This window comes from Sminthopsis crassicaudata, chromosome 2 (assembly GCF_048593235.1).
Source record: "Sminthopsis crassicaudata isolate SCR6 chromosome 2, ASM4859323v1, whole genome shotgun sequence".
Taxonomy (NCBI): domain Eukaryota; kingdom Metazoa; phylum Chordata; class Mammalia; order Dasyuromorphia; family Dasyuridae; genus Sminthopsis; species Sminthopsis crassicaudata.
Window position 1 is genome coordinate 398,944,448 of NC_133618.1, and position 27,550 is coordinate 398,971,997.

Below are 27,550 nucleotides of genomic sequence, written 5' to 3' on the forward strand. Positions count from 1 at the left end.
TTTTCCTTATTTACACTCTTTTTGTAAAATGGTGACTCAGCTGCAATGGTTTTAATTATCATCTTCAAGCAGATGATTCCAAGATCTGTCTATCCCCAGTGTCTCTCTGGAGCCTCAGGCACACATCACTGACTGCCTAGTGGGGCATCTCAAGCTGGAGACATCTCAAACTGAACATTAGACTTTCCTGTTTCCCATCCAAGGCACTAACCGCTCTTATAAGAGTCCCTGCAGCTTTTAAAGAGCTGGCCTAGAACCCACAAGACTTAAACAAGTCCTGAATGGCAGTCTTATCCTCTCAGTGTTCTGGGCAATTTTCTAAGAACACAAATTATAGAAAAGATCCTAATTTGCATTGATAGGATTTTCCTCATCTGGAATAAAAGCACAAGTCCAGTCACTCTCTAAAGGAGAATAGTCAACAAACATTTTTTAAGCATGTACTTGTGCCACGAATGAGGCTGAGCATGCTGGTAATTGTAAGGGAATACAAAGGCTGCCTGTGGCTTCAACTCCGAACAGTTGTTTCACTAAGGTAAGGTATTGTAAGCAATATTTAGTTTTCTTCGTTCTCCAGGATCCTAACGCCTGTCAGTCACTCCTCTGACACTGGATCATGCACTTTGTTTTACTTAACTTTTCTGTGTGGATGTCATGCCCATTACGTAAGCTTTCTGAGGCAGGGAATACTTCTTTCCCCTCCTCACACCAAAACGTTCAAGATAACGAATAGCCCGGGATTACCGTTTCGGAAGGAGCTTGCTAGCAGCTCCCAAGCCCAGTGCCAAGGGAACACGACACGGAGCAGGGGATTTGCTGAGGCTCCGTAAACAGAAGGCGGGGGTAAGCCCCATCTTCTCATCTGGGCCTCTCCTGCAGGGGAGATTCCGTGTACCTCCAAACCAACATTTATTAAGCGCCTACAGAGGGCCAAGCGCGGGGGCCACAAGAACAAAAACAAACTCTGGCCCTGCCTTCGAGGAGGTTCCATTCTCCGGGTTTAGGCCTTATGGCCCGCAGGTTTCCCGGATCCGGGAACCTCCGCGGAAAAGCCCCCTCTCGGGTTCGGCGGCCCGCCGAGACTGGGAGAAAGAGTAGTGAAGGCCCAGCGCGTGCCCGAAGAGATCACGTATAGAGGGGGCGCTAAAGTCTAACCTCTGCAAGGCCCTGATGTTTCCGACAGGACGGAACATTTCAAAGACCCTGGCTCGGTTTCCTTACCAGACTAGGAGTTTAACCCTAGCAGGGAGGAAGGCCCACCCACTGAGAGCGGGAGCCACTAACACGAAAGACTAAAGGCCGCCACCCTAGGCCCTTCATAACCTGCCCCTCCCCCACCTTGGCGGGCCTCAAAAAACGAATCATCATCAAGTTTGCGCATGCGCAACAGGCTAGCTAGTAAGCGGATGGGCACGAAGTTCAATATTCGCGGGGAAAGCGCAAGCGCAGAAAGGGCGTGGGGGGTCTCAGTGGGGGAAGGGTTGGGAAGGACTGCGGCCAAAGCGCACGCGCACGAGATTCCTGTGGCGGGAGGAGGTTGGCGCTCGTGGAACTACGCTTGCGCACAAGCGTTGTGTGACGCAAGGGGGCGGAGACTGGAGCTCTTCTGCGCGTGCGCAGAGCGTGCTCAAAGGGGTTTATCTAGGATGCGCAGGCGCTCAGCGGTCATTTCTTCGTAGCCACGCCGAAGTCAAGTATCGAGGTGAGCACCGGTCGGCTCTCACCCAACCTCCGTCGCCCGCGGGAACGGCACTTCTCTCTGGACCCCTCTCGGCCTGGTCCCCGTCGGCATTCTGGGGGGAGCGCGGCGCGTTGTGGGCTGCGGTTCGGGTCGGCCGGAGCTTGTCGGCGCCTCCGAGGCCTGCGGGCCGAGGCGACTCCATTGTGTGCGGAGCAGGAGGCGGAGCGGAAGCAGCCGCCGCCATTTCCTCGGCCGCCCGCCCGCCGGAGAGAGACTCGGCCGGCGCGGCCCCGGAGGCGCGGGCGACCGGTTTGGGGGGCGCGGCGGATGGTTGGGGTGGTTGGTATAGTGGGGACGAAAGACGGGTTACCGGTTGTGAATCCCCGCTTGGCGCGGGGGCGCGAACGGCCGGGAACGCGAGCGGGGGGGGGGTGAGGGGCGGGGCGAGGGCCTACCCGGGAGGCGGGGGGAAGGACCCTTTCCTCACCCCCGGCCCTCGCTTCGCAGCCGCCGCCACTGACTGAACAAGATGATGCTGAGCACCGAAGGCGGAGAAGGCTTCGTGGTGAAGGTCCGGGGCTTGCCCTGGTCCTGTTCGGCCGATGAAGTCCAACGCTTCTTCTCGGGTAAGCGGGCGGGGGTGGGGCGGGGTGTAAGATGGGGGAAAGTGAGAGCGCGCCTTTGGGCGGCGGCGGCCGCGCGCGTTGGCCTCGCGTCCGCGTAGGCCTCGTGCCCGCGTAGGCAGCAGGTCGACGGGCGGGGGAGGGGGTGCCGCGTGGTCCTAGGCCGCCGCGCGCTCCTGGCGGCCCCCTGGCGGGGGAGCGGCCGCTTGCTGCAAGTCTCGCGCTGCTGCTTGGGGGAGGGGGTGGAAGTTGGTTTCGCTTTGCGTCATTACACAATGGAAATTGCGAAACGACCGCAGCTTGCTTACGGGAAGTGGATTGGAGGGGCCGGGTTTGCATTAGCAAACCCTCCTTGGATCCTTGTGGTTATTATCCTTCTGCTAAAGGAGGGCTGCTTGGAAATGCATCTGTTTTGCTTTGACAAGAATTGAATCCTCCTGATAAACATTTGACTATCTCCTACGTAGCAAAAGTATCGTGAAAAGGCTGGTATGATTTTTTTGTTTAGGACAGATGAAGGCCGTGCATTTTTCCCTTGGAAAGTAACTTCAGTTTATGATTCAAAGTTAGACTTGAACTGTTGAGATTGATATTTAAAGGACTTAAAAAATGAATAATAGGAAAGCTGTGAGAGGAGTCTATTTGAAAATAGATTTGGTTCTTTTAAGTTGTCAGTGGTTTGTTACTTGGTATTAGTAAAATCCTGGAGAAGTATGAGAAGATAAGGCTTTTATATAATATAGCATGTTCAATGAAGCTATTATGGATACATACAAATATATTGTTTAGCAATTTATAAGGTGGGTCAATCATTTCATGCTTGTACTGTTAATATATGAAGCTATAGTATTTCTGCTGCTTGATGTACTGAATGGTAAGTCAAGAATGTTTCACTCGGTATCTATATCTTGGTAAAGAGGAATTAGTATTTCACCCTTATGCCCACAAAAATTTGAAGGCTGCGTGGTGTGCTTAGTAATGCAGTCAAAAGGTCAATTTTTTTTTTTTTTTAAAATAGGAGATAAAAGTACAGTCTTAGGAAGTTGTAGAAATTTGTTAAAGCTTTTAAACCCCTTAAAACTTGAGATTAACTATTCTGGTATCTTTTACTTTGAAAAGTTTTAAAGTTACAAACTCATAATGTATTCAGAATAATTCTGCTTCCAGTAAAAATATGGGCATCTAATACTAAATTTTAAAAGTCCGAGTTGTAGGGAGCAAGACCCAACCAAAATATTAACTGAGTAACAATTGGTTTCTTCACAGAATGCAAAATTCAAAATGGGGCATCAGGCATTCGGTTCATCTATACCCGAGAAGGCAGACCAAGTGGAGAAGCATTTGTTGAACTTGAATCAGAAGATGAAGTCAAATTGGCCCTGAAAAAAGACAGAGAAACTATGGGACACAGATATGTTGAAGGTTTGATTTATGTTGACATAGTAAAAGTGTTAAGTGTGTAGATTTTACCCCCTTTCTGAATTTTAGGTAATTGACCGCATGGAAATGGTCATCTAAGTGAGTTTTTGGCACCTCCTAGTTTACCTAAAAAATAAGGAAATCTTGTTCATTCTAACATTCCGAAATTGACTAATTCTAAGCACCTCTTACAGTATTCAAGTCAAACAACGTTGAAATGGATTGGGTGTTGAAGCATACTGGTCCAAATAGTCCTGACACTGCCAATGATGGCTTTGTACGCCTTAGAGGACTCCCATTTGGCTGTAGCAAGGAAGAAATTGTTCAGTTTTTTTCAGGTATGTAGTAGTGCTTGTCATTGGACAGTGCATTCTGGCTAGTTCAAGTAATTGGGAGTTATTTAGATGTATTTGTTTGGACAAATTGAAATTTTTAAATACTGAATGTTTTTCTCTCTGGTTTAGAAGTTCAGGGACTTTCAAATAATTTAAGCCCATAAATTAGACTACCTTAAAGCTGGAAAACAACTTGGATTCTAAATATTATTAAATTTTTAATTTTTCTTATACTTGGTGTTGTAGTTTAAAGTAGATATTTAGATGCTAGAGGATTGTCCTCAACAGCTTAACTTCTTTCTACACATTTGCTGTTCAGCATAGTACCTCAAGTTTATAAGGTAAGATGCACTTATCACCATGACTAGACTGATGTACTTTTAATTTTAACTAACACTCTTCCTGCTGTTATTCATTATTGTAAAATGACACTGCCGGTGTCATGGGATCAAAGTAAACTCCTTTATGTTCTCTGGAGCAATATTATGGAGCCTCTTCCAAGGAAAACCTGATTATAGCCTGATAATTGTAGGCTACTAGCATTGCAAGTTGCCTGTCTTAAGTAAGATTGCAGAGGAATAATTTGCAGGTACTGTTTTAAATTCTTACCAATTGCTGATTTTGAAAAATGCTGTCCCTGTTTACTTAAGATAGGGAAATGCTCACTGAGGTAATGTTTTGGGCCTAAACTAATTGAATGTCTAACAATTCTGATGTGATTTGCATGAGTATGTTCACATTGAAAAATTTGTAATAGAAATGCTTTAAGTTTTTGAAAAATTTGACTAGTTGTTTCTAGGTCTAAAATGTAATATTAAAGATGGAGGGCTTTTGTGATTTAATAGTTTATAAGTATTAATTTCAATCATTTAATAGCATATTTGGTAACAATATTTGAATTCTAGTCACTGGTTTTGACTAATGTTCAAATATCATTAGTATGAAAATTTGAATGCCATTTGTCATTTAATGTAATTTCATATCTTACTCCTAGGAAAGTATTTTTAAGACTTTGTAATCTTGGAAATGTATCCACAAACTGGAAATTCCATCTTTGAAAACCTTTAAGTGTTATCTTACAATTAAGAACATAAAAATTGCATGATTGTCTTAGATCAGTTGTGTTTTAAAAGTCAGGTTATTTGATCAGTTTTGTGATCTTTAGTAATGTTTTATTTCATCATTGTATGTGTACCTAAATATGCAAAAATTGTCTTAAACTGAAGTTCCACTTAGCTTATTTGTAATATTTAATTTAAAGGAAAGAAGACGTGTTGGCAAAACTTGTTAGTGTGTGAAACTTGATTAGCTTACTGTCATTCTATCTTGTGTAATTCTCAGCAATGAGAATGTGTTGAAAATATAAAACTGTTGATGTCAGTTTAATACATCCCCTCAGCAAGTAAACTGTATATTTGTTTGCATCATATTTTTGTGCCACAGGGTTTTAACAATAGTAAACTTATATGGAACTTCATGTCAGTGCATATTTGAGTACTTAAAAGTTAAAAGCATACCATTCGCCTAAAATATTTACAATTCTGGTGTATTTAAAGCTATAAGAAGAATCATTTCTGGGCTTGTGATGTTAATATTGCCCCCCTACTGGGGTTATTTGTCCTTGGGTTGAAGGGTTGGAAATCGTGCCAAATGGGATAACATTGCCGGTGGACTTCCAGGGGAGGAGTACGGGGGAGGCCTTCGTGCAGTTTGCTTCACAGGAAATAGCTGAAAAGGCTCTAAAGAAACACAAGGAAAGAATAGGGCACAGGTGGGGATGGATGGTTGGTTGGATACGTCACTTTTCTTATGGTAAATGATAATTAAATCCATATTCTCTCTGCTTAAAAGGAAATGTATCTATTTCCTAGTCCTAGTTAATAATTAAAATGTTAAAACTGCTAAGTTACTATCAGATGCTAAAGTTACATGCAAAAACTTTCCAATGGCATATTATAGACACAAACGCTTAAGGTTAAATTATTCCCATTTAGTAAGATGCATTTGCCAATTAAGGTTCTTAATTTCTATAAGCAACCATAAGTCCATGGAGTCGAGAGACTATGGCTTTAAAAAATTTAGTGTAAACAATGGCTTTAGCTCAATATCTAGTAAATTAATATTACCATAAGAAAATGTGATAACTTTCTGAACTTGTTTTATAAAGTTGAAATGCCACAAACTTTCTTGCTGTATATAAACTTGCATTGTAACGTTAAGCATAGCTTTCAAGAAATTGTCACAAAAGGTTTTATTCAATTTTGCTTGTGACTATTTTTCATTGAAGCATGCGCTTACCTATGCTGATTCTTACTAAGAAGCATAGGAAATGTGGGGTACTTGTTAAAGGCAAAGAAACTGTAGCATTGAGCTAGAATGTTGGTGAAGGCTGGCTTTTTAGCTCACTTGTTACGCGTTGCCAGTTAATTCAAATGTTGAAATGTTGAGTTGAGTGGAATTCATTCCCTCCTAAAACATTTTACTTTTAATATACTCCTCTCCCACCCTTAAGGTTGGGCTACAGTAGTTTTGTTTTGTTTCTTTTTTTTTTTTTTTAAAGGAGGAGTTTAATTTTTCCCTCTAAATGACGTTTTTATAGTCAAGAGTAAAATCTGGTCATTGCCTATGCAAATGTAAAGAAATCTGGCTTTTTTAAAGTATTTTGTCAGTTTCATGGCTATGACTAGAATATTGTCTTGTGTAATTATACCTGTGCATGAGATGAAGGACTCACTAGTTTTCTATATGAACAATGTTGTAGGTATATTGAAATCTTCAAGAGCAGCCGGGCAGAAGTTCGCACTCATTATGATCCTCCTCGAAAGCTAATGGCTATGCAGCGGCCAGGTCCTTATGACAGACCTGGGGCTGGCAGAGGCTATAACAGCATTGGTAGAGGAGCTGGGTTTGAAAGAATGAGGCGAGGTGCTTATGGTGGAGGTATGTGTACCTAAGAAATACGATATCCCATTTAAAAAAAAAAGCTTCCTGTTAAATAATGACTCTTCCCCATTAACCATTTCAGGGTATGGAGGCTATGATGACTACAATGGATATAATGATGGATATGGCTTTGGGTCCGATAGATTTGGAAGAGGTAAGGTAAGAATTGTACTTCAAAGCTGGAGGATACTTACACTTTTTTAAATCTAGACCTAAATTACTGTTTTTCAGGAATGTCTGATCATAGATATGGAGATGGTGGGTCCACTTTCCAGAGTACAACAGGCCATTGTGTGCACATGAGAGGATTACCTTACAGAGCTACTGAAAATGATATTTACAATGTAAGTTTCTCAGGTAAACTTGCAAATTAGCTTTAATGTATGTGTTTACATATAGAAGATAATCTTTTAAAATAAGAGCATAACCTAATTCTTTTTATGCCCAGTTTTTCTCACCACTCAATCCTGTTCGAGTACACATTGAAATTGGACCTGATGGCAGAGTGACTGGAGAAGCAGATGTTGAGTTTGCTACTCATGAAGATGCTGTGGCAGCTATGTCAAAAGACAAAGCAAATATGCGTGAGTCTATTGGACTTTTTGTATCCCAGGAAATTTGTTATAGCATGCACAACAAAATCATTTGCTTTGTGATAGTTAAGAAAGTATGTGAGGTTTTTGTCATCTTGATTTGTTACTTGGCTTGGTGTACACAGGCTAGTTTCAAATAGTTTTTAGGGGAGTGAACAGTTCAATTACAAATTGTAATAGAAGAGTATAAGTTTTAGCATGAATAAGACTCATAGAAGGGTTAATTTAGACTGGTTATTAATATTTAATACTAAGATTATTTCAAGAAAAATTGCACAGTAAGTAATAAACCTTTCAAACCTTTTTCTCATTTCAGAGCACAGATATGTAGAACTCTTCTTGAATTCTACAGCAGGAGCAAGCGGTGGTGCTTACGGTAGCCAAATGCTAGGAGGCATGGGTTTGTGTAAATATCACTTTAGTGTCTTTTTTTTAAGCTAACCTTGTATGCCTTTTCTCTCATTTCAGAACACAGATATGTAGAACTCTTCTTGAATTCTACAGCAGGAGCAAGCGGTGGTGCTTATGGTAGCCAAATGATGGGAGGCATGGGCTTGTGTAAATATCGCTAGTTTTTTTAAAAAACAAAACATTTATATTTAAGTCAATTATATTTAAGTTAAGTTGTTTATGTTTAGTGTATATTTAACTGAGTTTAGTGTAATCTTAAGTCAGGTCCTTTGGAAGGCTATTCTGTCCATTCATATGGGCTATGAAGTTATTTATATTAAGATTCTTTAAGCTTTTAGTTTCAAGTAGTAAAATTTACAGATTAGAATAGATTGTTAAATTGTTTGTTGGGGGGGGGAGGGAATTGTAAATAACATTTCTTAGAGCCCAGTCTTGACTAATATCAGTAAAAAAAAGGACCTGGCAATAAAAACATAAAATGAAGTACATAAATGAGGGGGATGTATGGTGTCCAATTTTACCTGAAGTGAAGGATATGATTTTGAATCCATTAAATTTAATATAAAAAGAATAAGAAAAGCAGCTTTGTAATAATGCCTCTACTTTATTGAGTCCTGTGGCTCTTTTTGCTGATAGTTATATGCTATTAGCTTTTACATGGTGCGTATAGTGGAGGAATAAAATGCTGTTTAAAACTAGCTTTAAGAATTATTCTAGAACAGGATTGGTTATAGGACAAGAAGAGGTATACTCTGGAAGACAATGTAGATTTAGAAGTACAAGCCAGGTACCACCAGGTACCACATGGCCTTGGAAACAAGAACCTAATGTTTTCTTAACTTAACAGCAAACCAGTCCAGTTACGGTGGTCCAGCTAGCCAGCAGCTGAGTGGGGGTTATGGAGGCGGCTACGGTGGTCAAAGCAGCATGAGCGGATATGGTAAGCATGTTTTTAATTGTGGTTTAAGTTTTTTAAGGCCAGGCATGTTTTATAGCTGGGGGAGGGGAAATATGCAGGTTCCTTTTTGAAATTGGGCATATATGATAGCAGGATTGTTTGCTTTGGTGGTGGTGGGACAATGGGGGGAGGAATAAATGCTGAGCATAATTGCTTTATTAAAATTTTGAGAAATGAGCATTGGGGGAAGTGTTTCATAAATGGCACCTAGTAGTAATTGATCATAACTTGCTGTCGAGCCAGAAAATGTTATCTGCCTCCATTAAGAATAAAAATTGTGCCTTTTGTGATTTTTTTTTTTTTTTTAAATTTAAGTTTTTAAATTTTTTTTTTTTATTAGTAACTTAACTATTCTAGATGGGATAATTAAATGGTAGACTGGCGGTTGGGTTTAAGATCATTTTCTAGACAGTTAAACTAGGATTGGTTTTGGTTTATTTTCAATTGGTCTAAAGAATGGTGATTTTGGTATTATAGTCTTACCCTACAAAATCCTTTTGCAGACCAAGTTTTACAGGAAAACTCCAGTGATTTTCAATCAAACATTGCATAGGTAAATATTTTCTCAAAAAATCTAATTTAAATTCCCAATAGCAAATATTTTTTTTTATCTGTTGTAATAACACTTTCTATAGCAGTCAATGGCTCTGACTTTAACTCCATGGAGGCTGCCATTTTGGGCACAGTGAGTTGCCATTAGTCCAACTGAGTAGTCTCACTTCCTGCCCACCATGAATAGGAAAAGCAAGAGACTTCCCCCTGTGCTCCCTATTCATATGCCATTCAATTAACATTGTGAATGTTTTGTGTTAAATTTTTTAAATGCCTGTTTAGCTTTAAAATCATTGTGAAAGTAATTTTGCAATTTTTGAAAAACACTAGTTTTCCTTTAAACTTAAATTTTTAATCCTTAAAGATCCATTAAAATGGTAGCACAGGAGTATGGCAAGTTGGTACAGCAGTGAAGGGGTTAACGGAGGCCTGTTTGGAGTAAGGGTCCCCCTATCCCAAACATGTTTCTCTCTCCACATAAAACAGCAGCCATTGTGCACTACAAACAAATTTTATTTATTTTTGTGAATACTGTTTAATGTGGCTGGTACTTTGAAATGGCTATTAACTTTTTCCCACGTGTATCTCTTTTCAGGGAGCCAAGGAGCGATGAACAGCAGCTACTACAGTAGCGGGAGCCGTGCATCTATGGGAGTGAACGGAATGGGAGGGATGTCTGGCATGTCCAGTATGAGTGGTGGATGGGGAATGTAATCCTGATCACTGACTCTTGGTCAACTTTTTTTAAAGAAAAAACAAACAAAAACGAAGTTTAACAGTTTTGCAATACAAGCTTGTGATTTATGCTTACTGTAAGTGAAATCAGGATTGTTTTAAAAACTTCAGGTTCAGTATTTTTGAACACAGAAAAACATTCATCTAGGATGTAATAACCAAGTTGAGTAAAGACTATAACTGTTAAACAATTTCAGCTTTTCTCAAGGTAGTTATGTTGTAGGAGTGTACTTAAGCAGTAAGCGTATTTAGGTTAAAGCAGTTTCAATTATGTTAAATGTTGCTCTTATACCACATTACATGGAACACTGTTTGAGATGCATGTTGGGAGACATGCTTTTTTGTAAAACAAATATAGGAGCTGTGTCTGCGATTCAAAAGTGAAACATTTGGCATGTTTGTTCTAGTTTATTTCGTTTACTATCCTGTAAGGCACGTACGTTTTAAGCTTTTTTTTTTTTTTTTTTTTTTTAAGTTAATGGGGACAATTTTGAGACGCAATACGGATACTTTAGGATTTGGTCTTGGTGTTTGTATTAAATTCTGAGGCCTTGATTTAAATCTTTCATTGTATTGTGATTTCCTTTTAGGTGTATTGCGCTAAGTGAAACTTGTTAAATAAATCTTCCTTTCAAAAACTGGAATACATATTGTCCTTTTTAACAGTGTCATTTTTTGGCACCATGCTAGGTTTCCTCACCATTCCCTGTTGAAGTGATTCAGTGACCTTTGTTGGTAAATCGATTCCCTACTAAAGAGAAAAGCAGAGATTACCTTCAGAACCCTGAAAACTACCTAGTATTTGGAATTATATTTGCTTAAGAATTTGGGACTGTCACCAAAGTGTCTGGGTGCTTGCTAGGGTCTAGTGGGGAAATAAAGATAGGACATGAGTGCCAAAAGGAATCAACTGGACATCATCTTTGGCAATCTTTACCTGCAGAGAGATCCAGAAGTGAGACTGAGACTGCCTAGTTAGTCAATAGAGGGCAACAGTAATTTGGGGTATGTGCTATGCGCCTTTGAATATGCATATGTCAAGTTTTCTAGGAAAGTTATGGCAGAACATTTTTCTAATAGGACTAAATTTATGAACAAACATTTGAAAATAATTTTACAAAACTATGTAGGATATAAATGTGTGGAGTTGTCTTGGAATGACAGCTAACCCAAGAGGGTATAGTGTTTACTGCACAGATAGGTAGTTTAGCTGGGACAGTTGAGTGTTTGTGCCAAAGTTCTCTAGTAGATGACTCTAGTAAGAGAGTAAGATTTGCTTTTAATAACTTTACATTAGAATTTTGAGATCAAAAAGCCAAGCTTGTTTTTAACTACAGGAAGAGGGATTTTGCCGGAACAGATTTGTTTAATTGTATCTTTCAAAGCCTATAAGGAGCAACTGTAGTGAAAGAGAGTAAAAGCTTAGGATAGAGTATGTCGCACATAGTATTCCAATTGCTTGTGGTTTAAAAACTTTTCCAACCTTAGTGGAAGCACATTTTTTGTTGTTTGTTGTTAAAGTTTAATATTTACCTCAAGACTAGCATTTTTTGTATTAGTAAATGCTCAAGGTGGGGGAATTTACAGCTATGACTCCTAGGTTCCTAAAGCCCCAGTGTAGCGCTCTCCATTGTTTGAGTCAAAGGAGCTTTTAGTCTCAAGATGTGATCAAATTTGAATTAAGACAAAAGCTTTCACTTCTAAACATTAACATCTACTTGCCGGTTTCTTCCTTACATTACATAAGAATGTTGCCAGTTAACTGCTAAATCCAGTGATATTTTTTCTTGTCATTTTATTTAGACCTAGCTTTTGACATGTGACCACCACTTCCTGGATGTGAAACTGCTCTTGGTCCTTGTCTGATGGTTACTTCTCTTTGCTTTGCTAAGGTATACTGGCTGATATTTTGCTTCAAAACTTTACATCTGCAATTTCTCACTTTTGTCTTACAGAATCCCTTTGCTTAATAAGAGCAGCATAGCTTTAGTTCCCTAATCCTTCAGAGGCCTTTTGTATTAGAGTTCAAGTAAAAATGAAAGATGTGGATCCTAAAGTCTAATCCACATTTATCAATAATTTTGTTTTCAAGGGCTAGTATGGTGATCTCAAATAAGACACATAGAAGACTGTTTAATTTTTGGGTTGCTCTATTTAGTTTTGAGACTTTTACCCATTTGGCCCTTTGGTCTTTACCTCTTAGACAAATAATGCAGATAGGCCTTCTATGTTGGACATATGTTGGCTTCCTCCCCCTACTGTTTCTATGGTTTTCTAGGTTTAATAGTCCACACACATATATTGATATTGATACTACTACCCGATTGGTATTGCTTTTCTTGATTTCATCCTTAGTCCACTTGCTAAATTCTAAGTTTTTATCAACATCGGGGCTTGTAATTGAATTTATTGGTCAAAAACTCTTCCCCTGCTCCCCACCATATTGCTCCTGTTTTAGTTTCCACTGTACCCCCACCATTAAATGTGACACCTTCCACAGAAAATGTATATAGTGTTCCAAAAAACACCTAACCATGTCACCCATCACTAAGACTCTTTATGTTGTATCCCACTTCCTCCAGAATAACCAGAATAAAAAGCAAACTTGGCTGAGCATTTTAAAACTTTTTAATAAGGAGCCTGGCTACTTGGGCTTCTGGACTATCTCCTAGAGGGCAGGGATTTTTCTATCCATCTGCATAGTGCTTAATGCTTTGTATACGTTGCTGTTTTAGTCCCTTTCATTTCCTACTGAACTCAACTCAAAGGGGTTTCATTTTTCAAATGACATTAGGGCAAACTGGGTTAAATAACCACTTATCTGACTCCACATCCTCCACCACCACCATATCCACTGATCTAACTACTTGTTCCTTTGCATGTATTATGATTTTTAAAATTTGCTGGTCCCCAGTATTCAAAACCCAAAGGTCAATTTATATTTTCTGTGCTGAGTTACTAAAATCAAATAAAGCTGACGAAAATCTTACCTCAAGCTTTCAGGAAGTTATTTCAGATCACCCCATCCAGTTCTTTAAATTCGCTTTGAATGAGTTTGAATTAGTCTCCTAATTAGATGTCTTTTCCCTCCCTATATTTTTTTGCTTAAAGAATTTTGGAAGTGGCTGAGGTCAAAGAGGTTAGCTTTCAGAGCATATTCCAGAGATGGATGGGAGTAATCCTTTTAAGGCAGGAAGAAATGAGTCTTGGGACACATTTGTTTGTGTCACAGTGGAGAAATTAGTGACAAAACTGCAGCCCACTGAGCATGTTTATGGGGCCTTTAAGGGTTATGGCAAATGGGCTGATGAGGGGTGGGTGGAGACTGAGTTTTTTTTTTTACTCTAGTCCGGCCCTCACAACAGTCTGAACGACTGAACTGGCCTCCTATTTAAAAAGTTTAGAGGACCACTGCTTTAGAGAGTAGTTTTTCAGTAGAATAATGAGTGGGTGATGAGGCAGCAAGCAGCAGAAATAGGTTAATCATTCCTTGGTAATTCACTTGTTTAAATCTAATCCTATAAATGCATATCCTGTAGCACTGTTCATTAACATGGTTGATTTATATTAATTAGGTCAGTTAAAAACTCTTGTCCCCTCAGTGGACAAAAGATTGGTCGGACTGGAGTTCAAATGTGTTATCAGATACTGTATAACTACTTCAGTAACTTTGCCAAGAAAATTAATTTACTAATCACCTAGGTAAGGAACCAAATGGGGTTAAACTTTGCATGGCTCATAGTTCCTGGTAGCTTATCTGTCAGTACTGACTCAAGTGCATTGTTTAACCTAAATGCTACTGTTCCTATCGAAATCATTAAATTGGAGGGACTAGAAGTGCCATCAGCCATGGTTTTTTACTCAATTCTACATACATTAGAGTAGTTGTGCACACTTAAAACAACAAGTCAAAAGCTTTTATTGTATCTCATGGGCATGAGAAGCAAATCTTGATGTTTATTTTAAGTTCAAGGGAAGGAAATTTCAGTTTTCTGGAGACACATGAATCAGAAAACTTTCAAAGATGAAAAAATTTGTAGATGTACATCTCAATGTTGATTATTTTACATGTGAAAAATTACAGTGGCAAAATCTTGAGATTCACTGCAGGAAAAGAAAAACCATTCTGGAGGATCAAGTCAAGAGAACAAAGGAGAAATAAAATTTAAATAGAGAAAATAATCTCAGACCATAAAAAAAGCACACCAATATTTCAGTACATTAAAGAACAATTAAAATACATTAAAGTATATGAAGTGCTGTTGACGAACCTTTTTCTTTCTGCTCTCATGAAACCCCCCTGTAAATCAGTAACATACAGATTGCATTAACAATAAGCACAATGGGGATCTGATTACTGTTCTAAGACTTTCCTTTGCCCTTTTTCAGAATGATAGAACAGTTTACTGCCAGGAATGTTTATTATAACGATCAGAAAAACTGCAAAATTCACATTCCCAAGCTTTTTACAGGGAGGCAGGAACTCATTTACTCTGTAGCTAACTTAAGGACTTTTTGGCATTCGTGATCCCTAGGAAGAATTGGATGAATATCTTTGAAGGAGGAGAGTATGGCAGGCATCACATACACGTACAGGCCTTGGATAGGATGGCAGTGCAAGTTCATTGCTTGAACATGTGTTACAAAAGATGTGTCCACAGTTCCGACAGTGATGCTAAAGCATGGTTAAAAAAAAAAAAAAAATCTAAAATTCAGCTGCTTTACACTTTGAATGCACTTATAAAAATGAATGTCACCCCAGTTCATTCACCCAATGTCACTGACTCTAGTCTACAAAAACAGGACTTGACATAATCTTATTGCGAATGAACAGCAACTGAAATTTTCTCCTGAGATCCTTTAGTCAACAGGTAGTCTGAGGATAAGAGATGGGGTGCCTTGGCACCCCATCTCTTATCCTCAAAGTTCAAAATTCAGAAATAATTTGTCTGGGTAGGACATTTTACAAACGAAATGGTCATCTTTGAACATACTGAATAATCCTGCGATACTAGAACCAAACAATTTGGGCCCGATCACCTTTTTCCCTAATCAGGTAAAGTGATGAGATGGGCATGTGCAATGCAATGGTTCTAATGATTCAAGTAGCAGGAATGTTTTTTACCTTTAATATATTAAACTGGCAAGACTGGAACCTCATGGGCCTTACCTTCCTCCGGGAGATGGAGAACTCTTTCTCACACTGTTTGCAGTACGTTGCTTCATCATCTTTTAGCCAAGTATGACCCTAAGGAGAAAAAAGCCCTAAGAATTGGATTTTTCATCTGAAGGAGGAAGCCAAACAAAGACTAATGGCTAGAAATGCCAGTGATACATCTTGGCAGTAACATCTCATCTAAGAGCAATTAATCTCTCCAAACAACTGAAATTTTTAGAATCTTAAATATTCTGGGTAATTTTCCTGAAAAGTTTGTGAAGGAGCACCAAGTATGGGCTGCATTTTTCTAGCTTTGCTGTTTGTGAGACATTGGACCTCAGGCTCTTTCCTATCTGTAAAAAGAGGAAGTTTCAGTCTTGTCATTTCTCCCCTCATCATGTCTCTCGCATCTCTTTTCCATTTCCATATCACTTTTTGCCTGGATCACTCTCCTAATAGCCTCTTAACCACTCCCTCTGCTTCTATAGTTTATTCCCTTTTCAATACATAGTAAGATTACTATGTCTTATTAACTCATCATTGTTTATGTTACTCTCTTGCTCCCCTCACTGTTTACTGTATAAAGTTCAAACTACATGGCTTGGCATTAAGACTCCACACTGACTCCTACCTACCTTTCTAGCTTTCTCTCACACTTTCTTCCTATCACATATCTCACACTCTAACCAAGATGGATTGTGCCAGTCATTCTCTGGTTTTCCATTTTCTGTGGCCTCTAGCTATAATCTTCCCTCTTCCTCTGTGACTTATCAAATTCTACCAATCTTTTCAAGCTGAGCTGAAACAGCATGTTTTCCATAGTCTTCCTAATCACTGTGACTCTCAATGAGGACGGGTGAGCAACAGATATCACAAAGATCACAATTTGCAAATACCCCTTGGTTCATAATCCAGTACCTTCAGTGCCTTATTGACCTCTTTTATATCTTCCATCTTTAGCTTTGATCTGGAAAAAAAAAAAAAGACAGTTCTGATAGAAGAAAAAAAAGCTTTATCATGTCTGCTGAAATACAGAAAAAGGTTTTTTGTGAAAATACCGTGAAATTAACTTTGCCCTTTTTATTTTTTTGGTCCAGAGATCCCACCATATTCTTATGTATCTGAAGTTGGTGTTTTTTTCTCTGATTTCTAAGGGGCGATTTTAATCTATTTCTATTCCTACTTGGTTAGAATCGTTAATTTGAACAAGAATATAAAATTCCAAGTACCACAAAGATTTATGAACATTTAGAAGGAAAATAAGCTATACATACTACAGTTTTATATACTAGGCCATCTCAGGAAGAGTATGTATCATAGAAACTTAATGAAAGTTGGAGGAAATTAAGTGTGGCTTTTTTCCTTGCCTTTGATGCTTAAGAGAGAATTGAAATCTCTATTCTTTAGTTACAGACCAAACGAGTAAGAACAAAAGTAGAAAAGGGAAAAATGAGAGGGAGAAAAAAATGATCTTCCAGTGTTTAGGTATTCTAAATGGTACTTAATTCTACTTTAACTAGGCTGAATGACCCAGGACAGCTAAGAATGCTTTGTTCAAGATTACAATGATTAAGGAGATCAACTGGGGATTTTGAAACATCTACAGCTAGTCTAGCAGTCAGTGAGCACTTTGCATCTATAGACAAATATCCCAAACTAAACATAGGTTGGAAATCATACTTTTAAGAGCAAAGCCAAAGAAAACATCAATAAAGTTTAAATTTCTGAAGTATATAGTTTTGAGTGAAATCAAACTTTTAAAAACATTCTCCTTTTTTTAATGAATGCCAACCTTGAATAGGGCAATTAACAAAATGAGCATCACACAATATTCCTACCAACTTCCACTGAAAAGATTTAACCATAACTCCCAAAGTCTGTTGTTGTATTAGATCTTTTCATTAACCCCAGCTTCCTACAAATGCACAATTTTGTAAGTAGCCATGTTGGAGACAATTTTTCTATTATACCTGTGAATGTAAGCTGGTTCTGGATTTTACCTTGGTAGTGTGATTCTCTACACTGCTGGTAATAACACTAAAGAAGAGCATTTCGTTAGTTGAGACAACCTATTTAATGCTGCTATTAAATAATACACAAGATACTGCCACACTTTATCTACTAATGTTTTGGATAGAAAAAGAAGGCACACATATCAAGACCCCAAATGACAAATGCTGATATACAATATGAAGTCAGAATTGTAAAGACACTGACAAAGAAGTAGTGGATTCTTACGTGGGGCATGAGGTATACACTTTCAAACATAGGTAGTGTGATGCTTTGGGGATGAAAAAAGAATCCTATTCTCTCTTAGGCAACAAAGGCAAGGAAAGGATAAATTTTCACTCTCAGAAGGTCAAACACAGCAAAATGCAGACTTGTCTTATATGTTTGTTTTCCTATTTAGGTTACAGTATTTTTCAGTAGACTGCAAGCATTCTCTATTTGTCTGGCACATGCAAAAATGAATGCCCATAACAAATAGGAAGAATTGCATTGTCATTTTGTTATTGGTAAAATATCAAGGCCTGTCTGAATAAATTAAAAATTATGAGCCTAGATCAGAAACAAAAGTGAAGACATGGTTACAAGATGTTAGCAAAAGATTAACTTGTAGAAAACATGAAGGAATCATGTAGTTCAATACTATATACTTTGGGAGAGCTGCTACACCAGAGAACACTTCAGAGACCCACTCTTTTGTAATTCAATACCCATCGATACCCATTAATTATAATGGAACATATTCTTAGAATGTAGGAGTATAAGAAAAGTCATATCAGGTCAGTCCCTGGTATTCTATTTTGAAGTTCCAAGGACTAAATATGCTTGGAAATTCACAACTGTGCCTAAATGAGGTTCAAAATGGTAGGATGTAAACTGAAATATCTTTACTTCCCTTGATAACACAAGAATAGCTTTGCAATTTCATCTAAGAACAGATCTAAACATTTTTTTAGATCCTATAACCTAACCTCATAAGAATAATGAGGTCCAAAGATTGGACTTTATGAGAAAAAGGGCATTTTAATTTGTTTAGACATACTTTGTCTAGTTTGAAGAATACCCATTTATAATCTGGTATACATTAGCAATTTCATTTATATTTATAGGCTAAAAAATTTTAATCTTTTAAAAGTTTGGTTTATGCAGTAGGATTCAGGTTAATTGCTTATCTCTGAACCTCTTTAGTTTCATCATATTCTTCCTGAGGAGGACAAAGTAATAAAAAGGCAGAGAGATCCAAATGTAAACTGTTAACCTGCTCTGAAGAAAATCACTGTGTGACTGTCCCAAGTACACTTGTTTAAGACTAAAGAAGAAGAAGAGAAAAAGAGTATGGGTAAAAAGGTTTATAGAAGGGAATGAGAAAGACTGAGGTAGATATGGATGATATGGTCGGCAAACAGGTTTTTAGTATTTAACATAGTTTTTTGATCTGACTCAGTTTAAAAGTTCCATTTATCCTAATTATGTTAAATCTGGGAACTTACTGGCTGAGGTGCAATCCCATTTCCTGTAGTGCTTGTTCCTGTTCTTCACAAATCTTCTGTAATTCTTCTTTTTTCTCATATAGTTTTTGAAGTTCCTATAATATTTTATAAATAATCAAAGATCCTTAGTTTCTTTTCTTTTTTTTTCAATTTTTATTATTATTTTTTTATTGTAGCTTATTATTTACAAGATATATGCATGGGTAATTTTTCAGCATTGACAATTGCAAAACCTTTTGTTCCAACTTTTCCCCTCCTTCCCCACCCACTTTCCTCCAGATGGCAGGTTGACCAATACATGTAACAACTACAATATATGTGTACATGTCCAAACAGTTATTTTGCTGTACAAAAAGAATTGGACTTTGAGATAGTGTACAATTAGCCTGTGAAGGAAATCAAAAATGCAGGTGGACAAAAATAGAGGGATTGGGAATTCTATGTAGTGGTTCATCTCCCAAAGTTCCTTCGCTGGGAGCTGGTTCAGTTCATTACTGCTCTTTTGGAACTGATTTGATTCATCTCTTTGTTGAAGATGTCCACATCCATCAGAATTGAAGATCCTTATTTTTCTTTTTCTTTCTTTGAGGCTGGGGTTAAGTGACTTGCCCAGGGTCACACAGCTAGGAAGTGTTAAGTGTCTGAGACCAGATTTGAACTCGGGACCTCCTGAATTCAAGGCTGGTGCTTTATCCACTGCACCATCTAGCTGCCCCCGAAGATCCTTATTTTTCAAGAATAATCACAACAGCAACACTAAACAGCACTGGGAAAATTCCCTAAAGCTGCAAGAATGAACTGATAGAACTAATTTTTTAGGATTTATTTCCTGGATTATTTATATGATTTGAGTGACTCATGCACTAATCTTTGGCACAAAAATGACTTTATCCAAAAAGTAACTGAAGATGTTTAGATTAAAAACCTCTATACTTCTGAGTTTATCTCATCTTGGAATGCTATTGGGCTGTAAGAAGTGATAATGGGGATGGCTTTAGAAAAATCTACTAAGACTTATATGAACAGATACTGAGTGAAGTGAGCAGAACTAAAATATTATACACAATGATAATATTGTAATGACAACAATTGTGAAACTTTTAGCTACTCTGATCCATGAAAATTTCAAAGGATTTATGAAAAATGCTATCTACACAGAGAAAATTGATGCATTCTGAGTGGAGACTGAAAGCATATTTTTTCACTTTTATTTTTCTTATTGTTTGTAATCCATCTAATGTGAAAATCTGCATGATTTCAGAATAAATACTGTATTTTTCTTAGTCTTCTCAAAGAGTGAGGGGAAGAGAAAATTTGGAAATGAAAATAAAAGTAAAAATAACTTTCTCCTCAAAAAACCAAAGATATGTGCCCATCTTATATGGATCTGCTTTGCAGTCAAGTCCTCAAATAGTACTTATATAATAGTAAATGTAATGGATTTAAAAATTTTCATTTTTTTGAAATAGTATTTAAAAAATTAAAATATGAACACTTGAATTTTGCTTCCTAAATTTTTTGAATTTTGATTCAACTAACAAAAATATTTTTTTTTGTTGGAAGTATGCTATTAGTTAATGGATCCTCAATTAGCTGGTTTCTTGTGAAAGAATAATTAATAATTTTTAACAAAAACCCATTTCCTCATTTATGACTTATTTATAGCACTAAAAAGCACTATATATATATATATATATTTTTTTTTTTTTTGAGGCTGGGGTTAAGTGACTTGCCCAGGGTCACACAGCTAGGAAGTGCTAAATGTCTGAGACCAAATTTGAACTTCGGTCCTCCTGAATTCAGGGCTGGTGCTCTATCCACTGCGCCACCTAGCTGCCCCCACAATATAGATATTTCAAACAGTATCTGAAAATTCTAAATTCATAAGTTACAGTGGGTTTACAAAAATAAATCACAATGAAAAAATTGTAATCACTTGAGGGGATGGTGAATTTTTACAGTTTAGAGATATGAACAGGATGTGAATAGGAGTTGTATTCTAATATTGGGAAAGGAAGTAGACTTGTATAAAGTGGTAACATTCTATGTGAATTCTATCTAAGGATTAAGGGTCTACTGTGTTGGATTGGTTGTTTTCCCTCTGGGCTATTTTGACCCTGTATCTAACTAAACAAAAATTAGTAGGTCCTTATACTCTTATTAAATAAGAAAGACATGGTTTCTAATCTCTAATTCTATTAAGAGAAAGAAAGGGTTCCTTCCAGTCACTCTGATAAGGAATCATATAGGATAGATCCTAGAGAGGAATTTATCCAGGGAAATTTATTTTGCCTTAAGAGAATATGCACTTAGTCCCACTTCTTTATTTCTGACTTGTCGACAAGCCCACCCTATCCCTTGCACGAGCTAGTTTCAAGGCATTTTAAGGCTATCCCCCTCTGATCCTTGAAAAAACCAGGGTTACTATAGGTTTGAACCTACTCCAAGATGAAATTAGGGTTCCAGTTTGATAGGGTATGATATTAACCTCCTGGGATGGCTATAGAACTCTCATACATAGTTCTCAGGGATGGTTCAAAATCACTAAAGATAGGTGGGCTCTCCTGGGCATTTTGTCTTGTGGGACTTTTTTCTTCTTGAAGACCTTAGGGTAGGATTATTAGATATTATCTGCCCAAAGGTATTTGCCATTCTGTTTACTGGTAAATGGTGCTGAAAGATGCTTCTGCAATTCAACTTTTCTGTTCAACTAAACCACACTTCAAAGGCTCTAGAAAATTTTTAATCATTCCATTTATACAAAAAGAGAACTATCTTCAAATGGTTTTTCTTAAGCTTCAACATGACAAGCACAAACTCTCAATCATCTATACACTGTGCAATTTACCTTTTTCAGCCCATCAACCTGGTGCAACTCAGTTTTGAGCAGAGAGGCGGTATTCTTCTCTTGCTGCAACTCTTTCTGAAGAGCTTGCCTTTGCTCTTTTTCTGACTTTAGCTCTCTCTCGAGACTTGAGCTGTTTTTTAAAAAGAAGATGGTTTTAAATGGAAATTGCTATATTATGGAAGACAACTAAACTTTGGACTAGTGCAAGCCAAATAGAAAGTCACTTGGATATCTCATTTCATGGGCTGGCAAGTTCTCTTTCTCAGTGATCCTTCGAATCATTCCACTTTCTCCCAAAAATGTGTAGGTTCTACAACCATTACCTATGAGAAAGGTAATTGTTTTCTATTGTCAAGTGTTAAAAAAAATTGTCACTGTGCTGACCTGGGAACTAGACCAAAAAAAACTGTTCAGAACATAGGTTAGAAGAGGCTTTTGCCTAAGGTAATTTTTTAGATAGGAAATAAGGCAACTTTCAGAGGAGAGGAAAACAAAACTCCGATAAAAAGAAAACAAATTTACTATTTTATTTGTTTTATGTGTAATGCTAAGTCCTTTTGTGCTGTGCACTGGAATATGAGCTCAGGGAATAACTTCACAACCAGAAAACACATTATTGTTCCCCCTCACATCAAGCAATTATAGCTGGGAATTATCTACCATTGTTTGTCCAGTTGGGAGAGCTGCTGTTGTAGGGTTTCAACTTTGCCACCAAATTCTTGCTTCAGTTTGTTGTTTCTCTCTTCAGCACCTTGCCTGGCCTTTTCTGAGTGACGTAATCTAGATCAAAATACAAAATACAAAAAGACATACATTCAGAAAACATGAGGTAGCATTGAGACTCAACGTCTTATAAACATCACTTCCAATCTCTCATACATACTTCTGAATCTGAGATTCAGAGTAGATACTCTTTCATGGCCTCCATTTTCAGTATGATTAAGAAGACATATATAAAAAGTCTCAGGCTTTTGGTGCAAGGTCATTTTGTATTATTCTTTAAGAGAATTACAGTATTAGTCTCTACAAGAATGAGTGATATTCATTATATACCTCTCTTCCATTTCTTTCATGGCAGATATTACTTGATTGTTTTTTCCTTCATAAGATATGATTGTTTCATTCTTCTGTTGTAAGCAGCTCTCTGCATTCTAGATAGGAAAAAAGTTAAATTCAAAGAATTAAATGAAAAAAAAAAAAAAGTTTGTATGTATCCGATGTTGTAAATTATAGAATGCTATATAGAAATGTCAGCTATAATCATAACAACAGTATCAGATGTCAGAGAATCAACTCAAATCAAAACCTTTGGAATGCCTACCTAATATTCTTAATGTCTTATTTTCTTATCCCTCTAAAAAGTGTATCATTATTTGCTGAATGTCAGAATCCTGGAAAATATATGAGTAAATCTCAAGTTTTACAGACAGAAAAGGGAGGAAGAATGCAATTGGCTAAACTGTAGTAGTCACCAATGATTATTTTGGTCCTTTGCTTTTACCACTAGAGTGCACTCTCCTTGCTGGAGCTGATAAACTCAAAAGGCTTGTTTTAATTTGGAAAAAAACAAAGTAACATAATTAAGCATTAGGTGGAAAGAAGGTAAATATAGGGTATGGGACAATGGCCTTTGAAAAAAAAAATTAATGAAAAGAAAGGGAGAAGTCTGTCAATTACACACAAATACACTGAGGTATGGTCACTATGGCAACTCTTGGGGCATTCTTTTATTTGACTCTCAAGTCATCAAATGGATAGTTGGATAAATTGCCCAAACAGATCTGAACTAAATTGGTTGAAATCTGACTTAAGGTTCAGAGAGAAGTCAAGAAAGCAACTATTAACTCCAGAATGCCTCACACAAGGAATCCATGGTGAGAATCCAAGGAGAGGATCCAGATGCAATTAAAATTAGAGGAAAGATAAATCTACTAGATTCTACTAACTGGCATTGTTTGCATCAAACATTTCTTTATGGTGGTTTCTTTTTCATTTTTGGAGGAGATATATCTATAAAGCTTTAATAGATATACAAGTATAAAGAGTATTCATTTAACGGCTAATTTGTTAAAGGAATTTAGAGATAGTAGGAGAGATTTGGACTCTGAATGATTAATGAAACAGGTTCCAAAGAAGACATTTCTAAATCTTTGTGATTCAATAAGCTAGTACTAATTCATTTTATAGTGATGTCTCTAATACCAGAAAGAAAGGAAGAAAGAGAGGCAAAGAAGAAAAGAAGTAAAAAGTCCATTTATCAGCATTATTACTTTCAATTCTCTGACAAAAACTAAGAGAAGTGAAAGAGGAACCATAATGAAACATGATTTTCCATGGTTATTTATATAATAAAGTAGGAAGTAAAACTAAAAAAAAAAAAAAAAAAAAATTCAGTGTTTTATAAAGGATATTTTTGAATGAATAAGACCAACATATGAGGCATATAAGCAAATAAGGAGGATTATTTGAAAGTCAGCCCAATGCAGCAGACAGTTTGAATGGTTTCCATCTAATCAAAGCATTTTCTCAGCAAAGACCCACTCCTATGTGCCTGTCATTTCTGTATTTGATCTCCCTGGCCACTTTAGCTGAAGAGCGGGAAAGGTATACAAGGAGGCTGTGTGGGTATATTTTACATAATAGGAAAGCTTAACATGGAAAATGGAAACATTTGGAAACCAAACAATTTAATAAAAATCTACTTATATGTGACTCGTGTTGAACAATTAGCATGTGAAGCAGAAATGAACAGAACAAAGAGCAAAGAAAAAAGAAGTCTGACATATAGTGGTATATTTTGATATGTTGCCTTCATTTACAAAGCTGATTTCTACCTGGGCTTTATGAAACATCTGCAAGTTAATTGCTTTGACTTCTTCCAGTTGTTGGCGAAGAGCAACTAGTGTGTCTTGTTTTTCATGTGTATCCTTTTCTAATAGTTTCATTGCAATCTCCATTTCTGTTTTCATTCCAATTTGCAGCTCCAGTTCTTTCTCTAGTTCCTTAGGAGGAAGATAATCACAAATTTAGTTTTAATTTTTGCACGCTGCTCTTCTTGTTTAGTGCTTAATACTGTAAACATTTACTAAGTTTCCATGTCTACCTTAAAGTCAACAATCATTATGGAATCACAAGGCTAAAGGAGAGTCAGTAAGGTCATATAAGACACTGTAGGCAACATAATATTCTTCGCATAATGTACTATATGTCTGTGAAGCAAAACTGGCCTCTGTATCCTGCCAAGAAAACATTAATGATTGCTGATGTGACTGACAAAACAAATCTTTAAATTTTTGCAACTGTGTCTACTTTCACAGTGATTCAGCAACTGAATACCTTCTTGCAATTATCCTTGTCCTTGTGTCCCATACTCACCATTCGGACTCTTTTTTCCTCTTTCAACTGTTTCCAAACATCACTATACATTTCATCCAGGCCTTGTCGGGTTTGTTTGTAAGTCTCAAGCTCTACCTTTGTATCTTGTTTTGTTACCTGTATCAAATACAAATGTTAAGAGTACTTCAGAGAACAATTTTTTTTTTCTTTATTGCTGTGGCAATTGGGGTTAAGTGACTTGCCCATGATCACATAGCTAAGAAGTGTTAAGTGTCTGAGGTCACATTTGAATTCAGGTCCTCCTGACTTCAGAGCTGGTGCTTTATCCACTGCACCACCTACATGCCAGAGAACAATTCTTTTGCTCAATTATTTGAATAAAATTACTTAAGGAACTTGAAATCCTTCCTTAAAACCATAACAACTTTCATATTACAAAAGGAAAAAGATAAAACATTCATAGGTTTAATATAATTAGACAACCAATCTAGATAAATGAAACAAATTGGTCCTGCCTTTTCTGGATAGCACTTTCAAAGGATAGTATCTGAAAGTCAAAACCAATGTAATAAGTTACTCTATAATTTCTAACAGATGAAGTACCGCCAATGTAATGGCTGGGAGAAGACCTGGCGGTCTTCCACAAGCCAGAGCAGAATTTCCACTGGAGGAATTTGAAGGATACGATCCTTTTTCAGCTCAAAGAGGAGAGTTTGCCGAATAAATACATGCTTATTTTCTGCAGCCAGTTTTCTAACCTCTACACTTTTTTCACTTCTTTCCCGGATTAATTCATTTTGTTCTTTTAATTGTCGCTGTTCTTCTTGAAGTGAATCAATTCGATCTGTAGCTGCTGAAAGCTGGTCAAAAAAGGAGAAGAATTTTAGTGCAGACATTACCCATTTAATTCACTGAAATTTACATATAATTTATGATTCAAAGTTAGACACAAAGTTCACAAATCTTAGCATTCACATAAAAGCAGGATCATAGAAATTTAGAGCCAAAAAAGGTTATTTCCTTTCAGATGAGGGAAATTAGGCTCCCACTGATGAAATAATACTAAGGACATTTAGTTAAGTCCAGAAACTCCTTTTACTATTACTGTCACAATCTCCTTTTTAATTCTTTTAAAATATATTCTTACGAGGTCAGGGATAAAATTTAATTCTAAAAGGTTAACTTATATCACAGATAAAAGAGAATGAATTTTGAACATCTCCTTTTGTCCCTTCCATTCACGTAAATGCCACTAAGCTCACAGAACTGGCAGCTTTTGCTAAAAGGATATTAGTTGATTTTTAAAGTAAAAAAAAAAAAAAGTTTTCAGTAGTAGAACTTGAGTTGCCAGTATATATAGAAACGTGAGAAAGTATTTTTAAAAAATTAACAAGTTTAAGAAAAATTTACACTTTTCATAGTTTTATGTAGGGAAAATGAGGATTACCCAAAGAAAGATAATTTCTATGATCAGCAAGGAAGGCTTAAAGACCTGCTAGGTATGTTAGGTATAAATACACAAGCCAGCTCTCCTTATCCCTGCCTCAGAATAAATGTAAAGAAAAGCATAAAAGAGCATCTGAAAAATCTTAGGACATTTCCCTATTCTTTTCCCCAATACTGTGATAGTAAGAATTTCATTTGGGAAGTTTATAAGCCAAATTATGAGAAGGGAATCACTTAGTCTCAGCATTTAAACCAAAACTTGTAGCTGCCAAATAATGTGCATTTGATGATCAGAGAAACTAACTGTGTATATTTGGCTATAACCTTAAGAATGGGCTTTATGCATAAGTTCACATTGTCCAATATGGGACAAAAAGCTTTCAGAATTCTCTTTTTACAATGATAAAGAATAGATATTAAATAACATCCACAAATTATTCCAAATGGCACTTTAACTGACTAATCTCTTGTAAATTCTTGTAAATGTATTTGATCCATACTTGAGCTCAGTCACATGTAAAAAATGGATGATATGCACCAATTCCTGAATTTTATATTGGCCCCACTGGTCAATAACAGAATGCTAACCAATATAAAATTCTTTTTCAATTCTTCTAATTTATGAACTAGTGTAAACCACTAAAAATTCCACACTTAAAGCATACTTATCAATAAAAATACAGAAAGCATTTCTCCCACCCCTTTAGAACAGCAAGATGAAGATGCCTAAGTAGACAGGGACAGCTACCTGAAGAAAGATTCACAAACAGTTGAGACTGCCATCTCTTGCTAAGAGAGGAGACAAGATGGCTATCATGTCCACAAAGGAGCGTGTGCCTGGCAGCTGGTAGAAAACTTTCGCCTCTTCCTCATCCCTTGATCTTCCTGTCCTCTCATTTTCCACTTCCTATGCAAGAAACAAGAGAAAGACCATGCTATGGAAAGACTGGTCAAGTCTTATAATAAATGTCTGTTGACTTGACTTGATTTGATTTAGTTCATATTTCCAAGAGGC

General features: G+C 37.2%; 2 protein-coding genes across 6 annotated transcripts in view; one reads left to right on the plus strand and one right to left on the minus strand.

Moving 5' to 3' along the window:
* Positions 1 to 1,616: 1,616 nt before the first annotated feature.
* LOC141556892 (heterogeneous nuclear ribonucleoprotein H-like) lies at positions 1,617 to 10,888 on the plus strand. Its single transcript, XM_074291803.1, is given in 15 exon segments — positions 1,617 to 1,702; positions 2,189 to 2,307; positions 3,571 to 3,726; positions 3,918 to 4,061; positions 5,691 to 5,829; positions 6,820 to 6,998; positions 7,084 to 7,155; positions 7,212 to 7,345; positions 7,450 to 7,585; positions 7,911 to 7,970; positions 8,063 to 8,152; positions 8,853 to 8,945; positions 9,467 to 9,492; positions 9,495 to 9,516; positions 10,111 to 10,888. Coding segments are annotated over 14 exon segments (1,467 nt in total). The 5' UTR covers positions 1,617 to 1,702; positions 2,189 to 2,210; the 3' UTR covers positions 10,230 to 10,888.
* Positions 10,889 to 14,166: 3,278 nt separating this feature from the next.
* The window catches only part of RUFY1 (RUN and FYVE domain containing 1), a 36,942-nt gene continuing 23,558 nt past the window's right edge, over positions 14,167 to 27,550 (minus strand). For 4 of the 5 annotated variants that reach the window (XM_074291799.1, XM_074291800.1, XM_074291802.1 and 1 more), the window contains exons 9-18: positions 25,848 to 25,949; positions 25,129 to 25,245; positions 24,588 to 24,755; positions 22,807 to 22,904; positions 22,414 to 22,533; positions 21,754 to 21,883; positions 18,906 to 19,000; positions 16,327 to 16,375; positions 15,421 to 15,498; positions 14,167 to 14,925 (exon numbers count right to left, since the gene is read on the minus strand). In XM_074291799.1, the coding sequence (XP_074147900.1) occupies positions 14,782 to 14,925; positions 15,421 to 15,498; positions 16,327 to 16,375; positions 18,906 to 19,000; positions 21,754 to 21,883; positions 22,414 to 22,533; positions 22,807 to 22,904; positions 24,588 to 24,755; positions 25,129 to 25,245; positions 25,848 to 25,949 (1,101 nt within the window). In that variant the 3' untranslated portion in view covers positions 14,167 to 14,781. Of the gene's footprint in view, positions 14,926 to 15,420; positions 15,499 to 16,326; positions 16,376 to 18,905; positions 19,043 to 21,666; positions 21,884 to 22,413; positions 22,534 to 22,806; positions 22,905 to 24,587; positions 24,756 to 25,128; positions 25,246 to 25,847; positions 25,950 to 27,550 lie in introns of all 5 variants that reach the window. The other variant, XR_012486654.1, reaches the window with a different exon arrangement.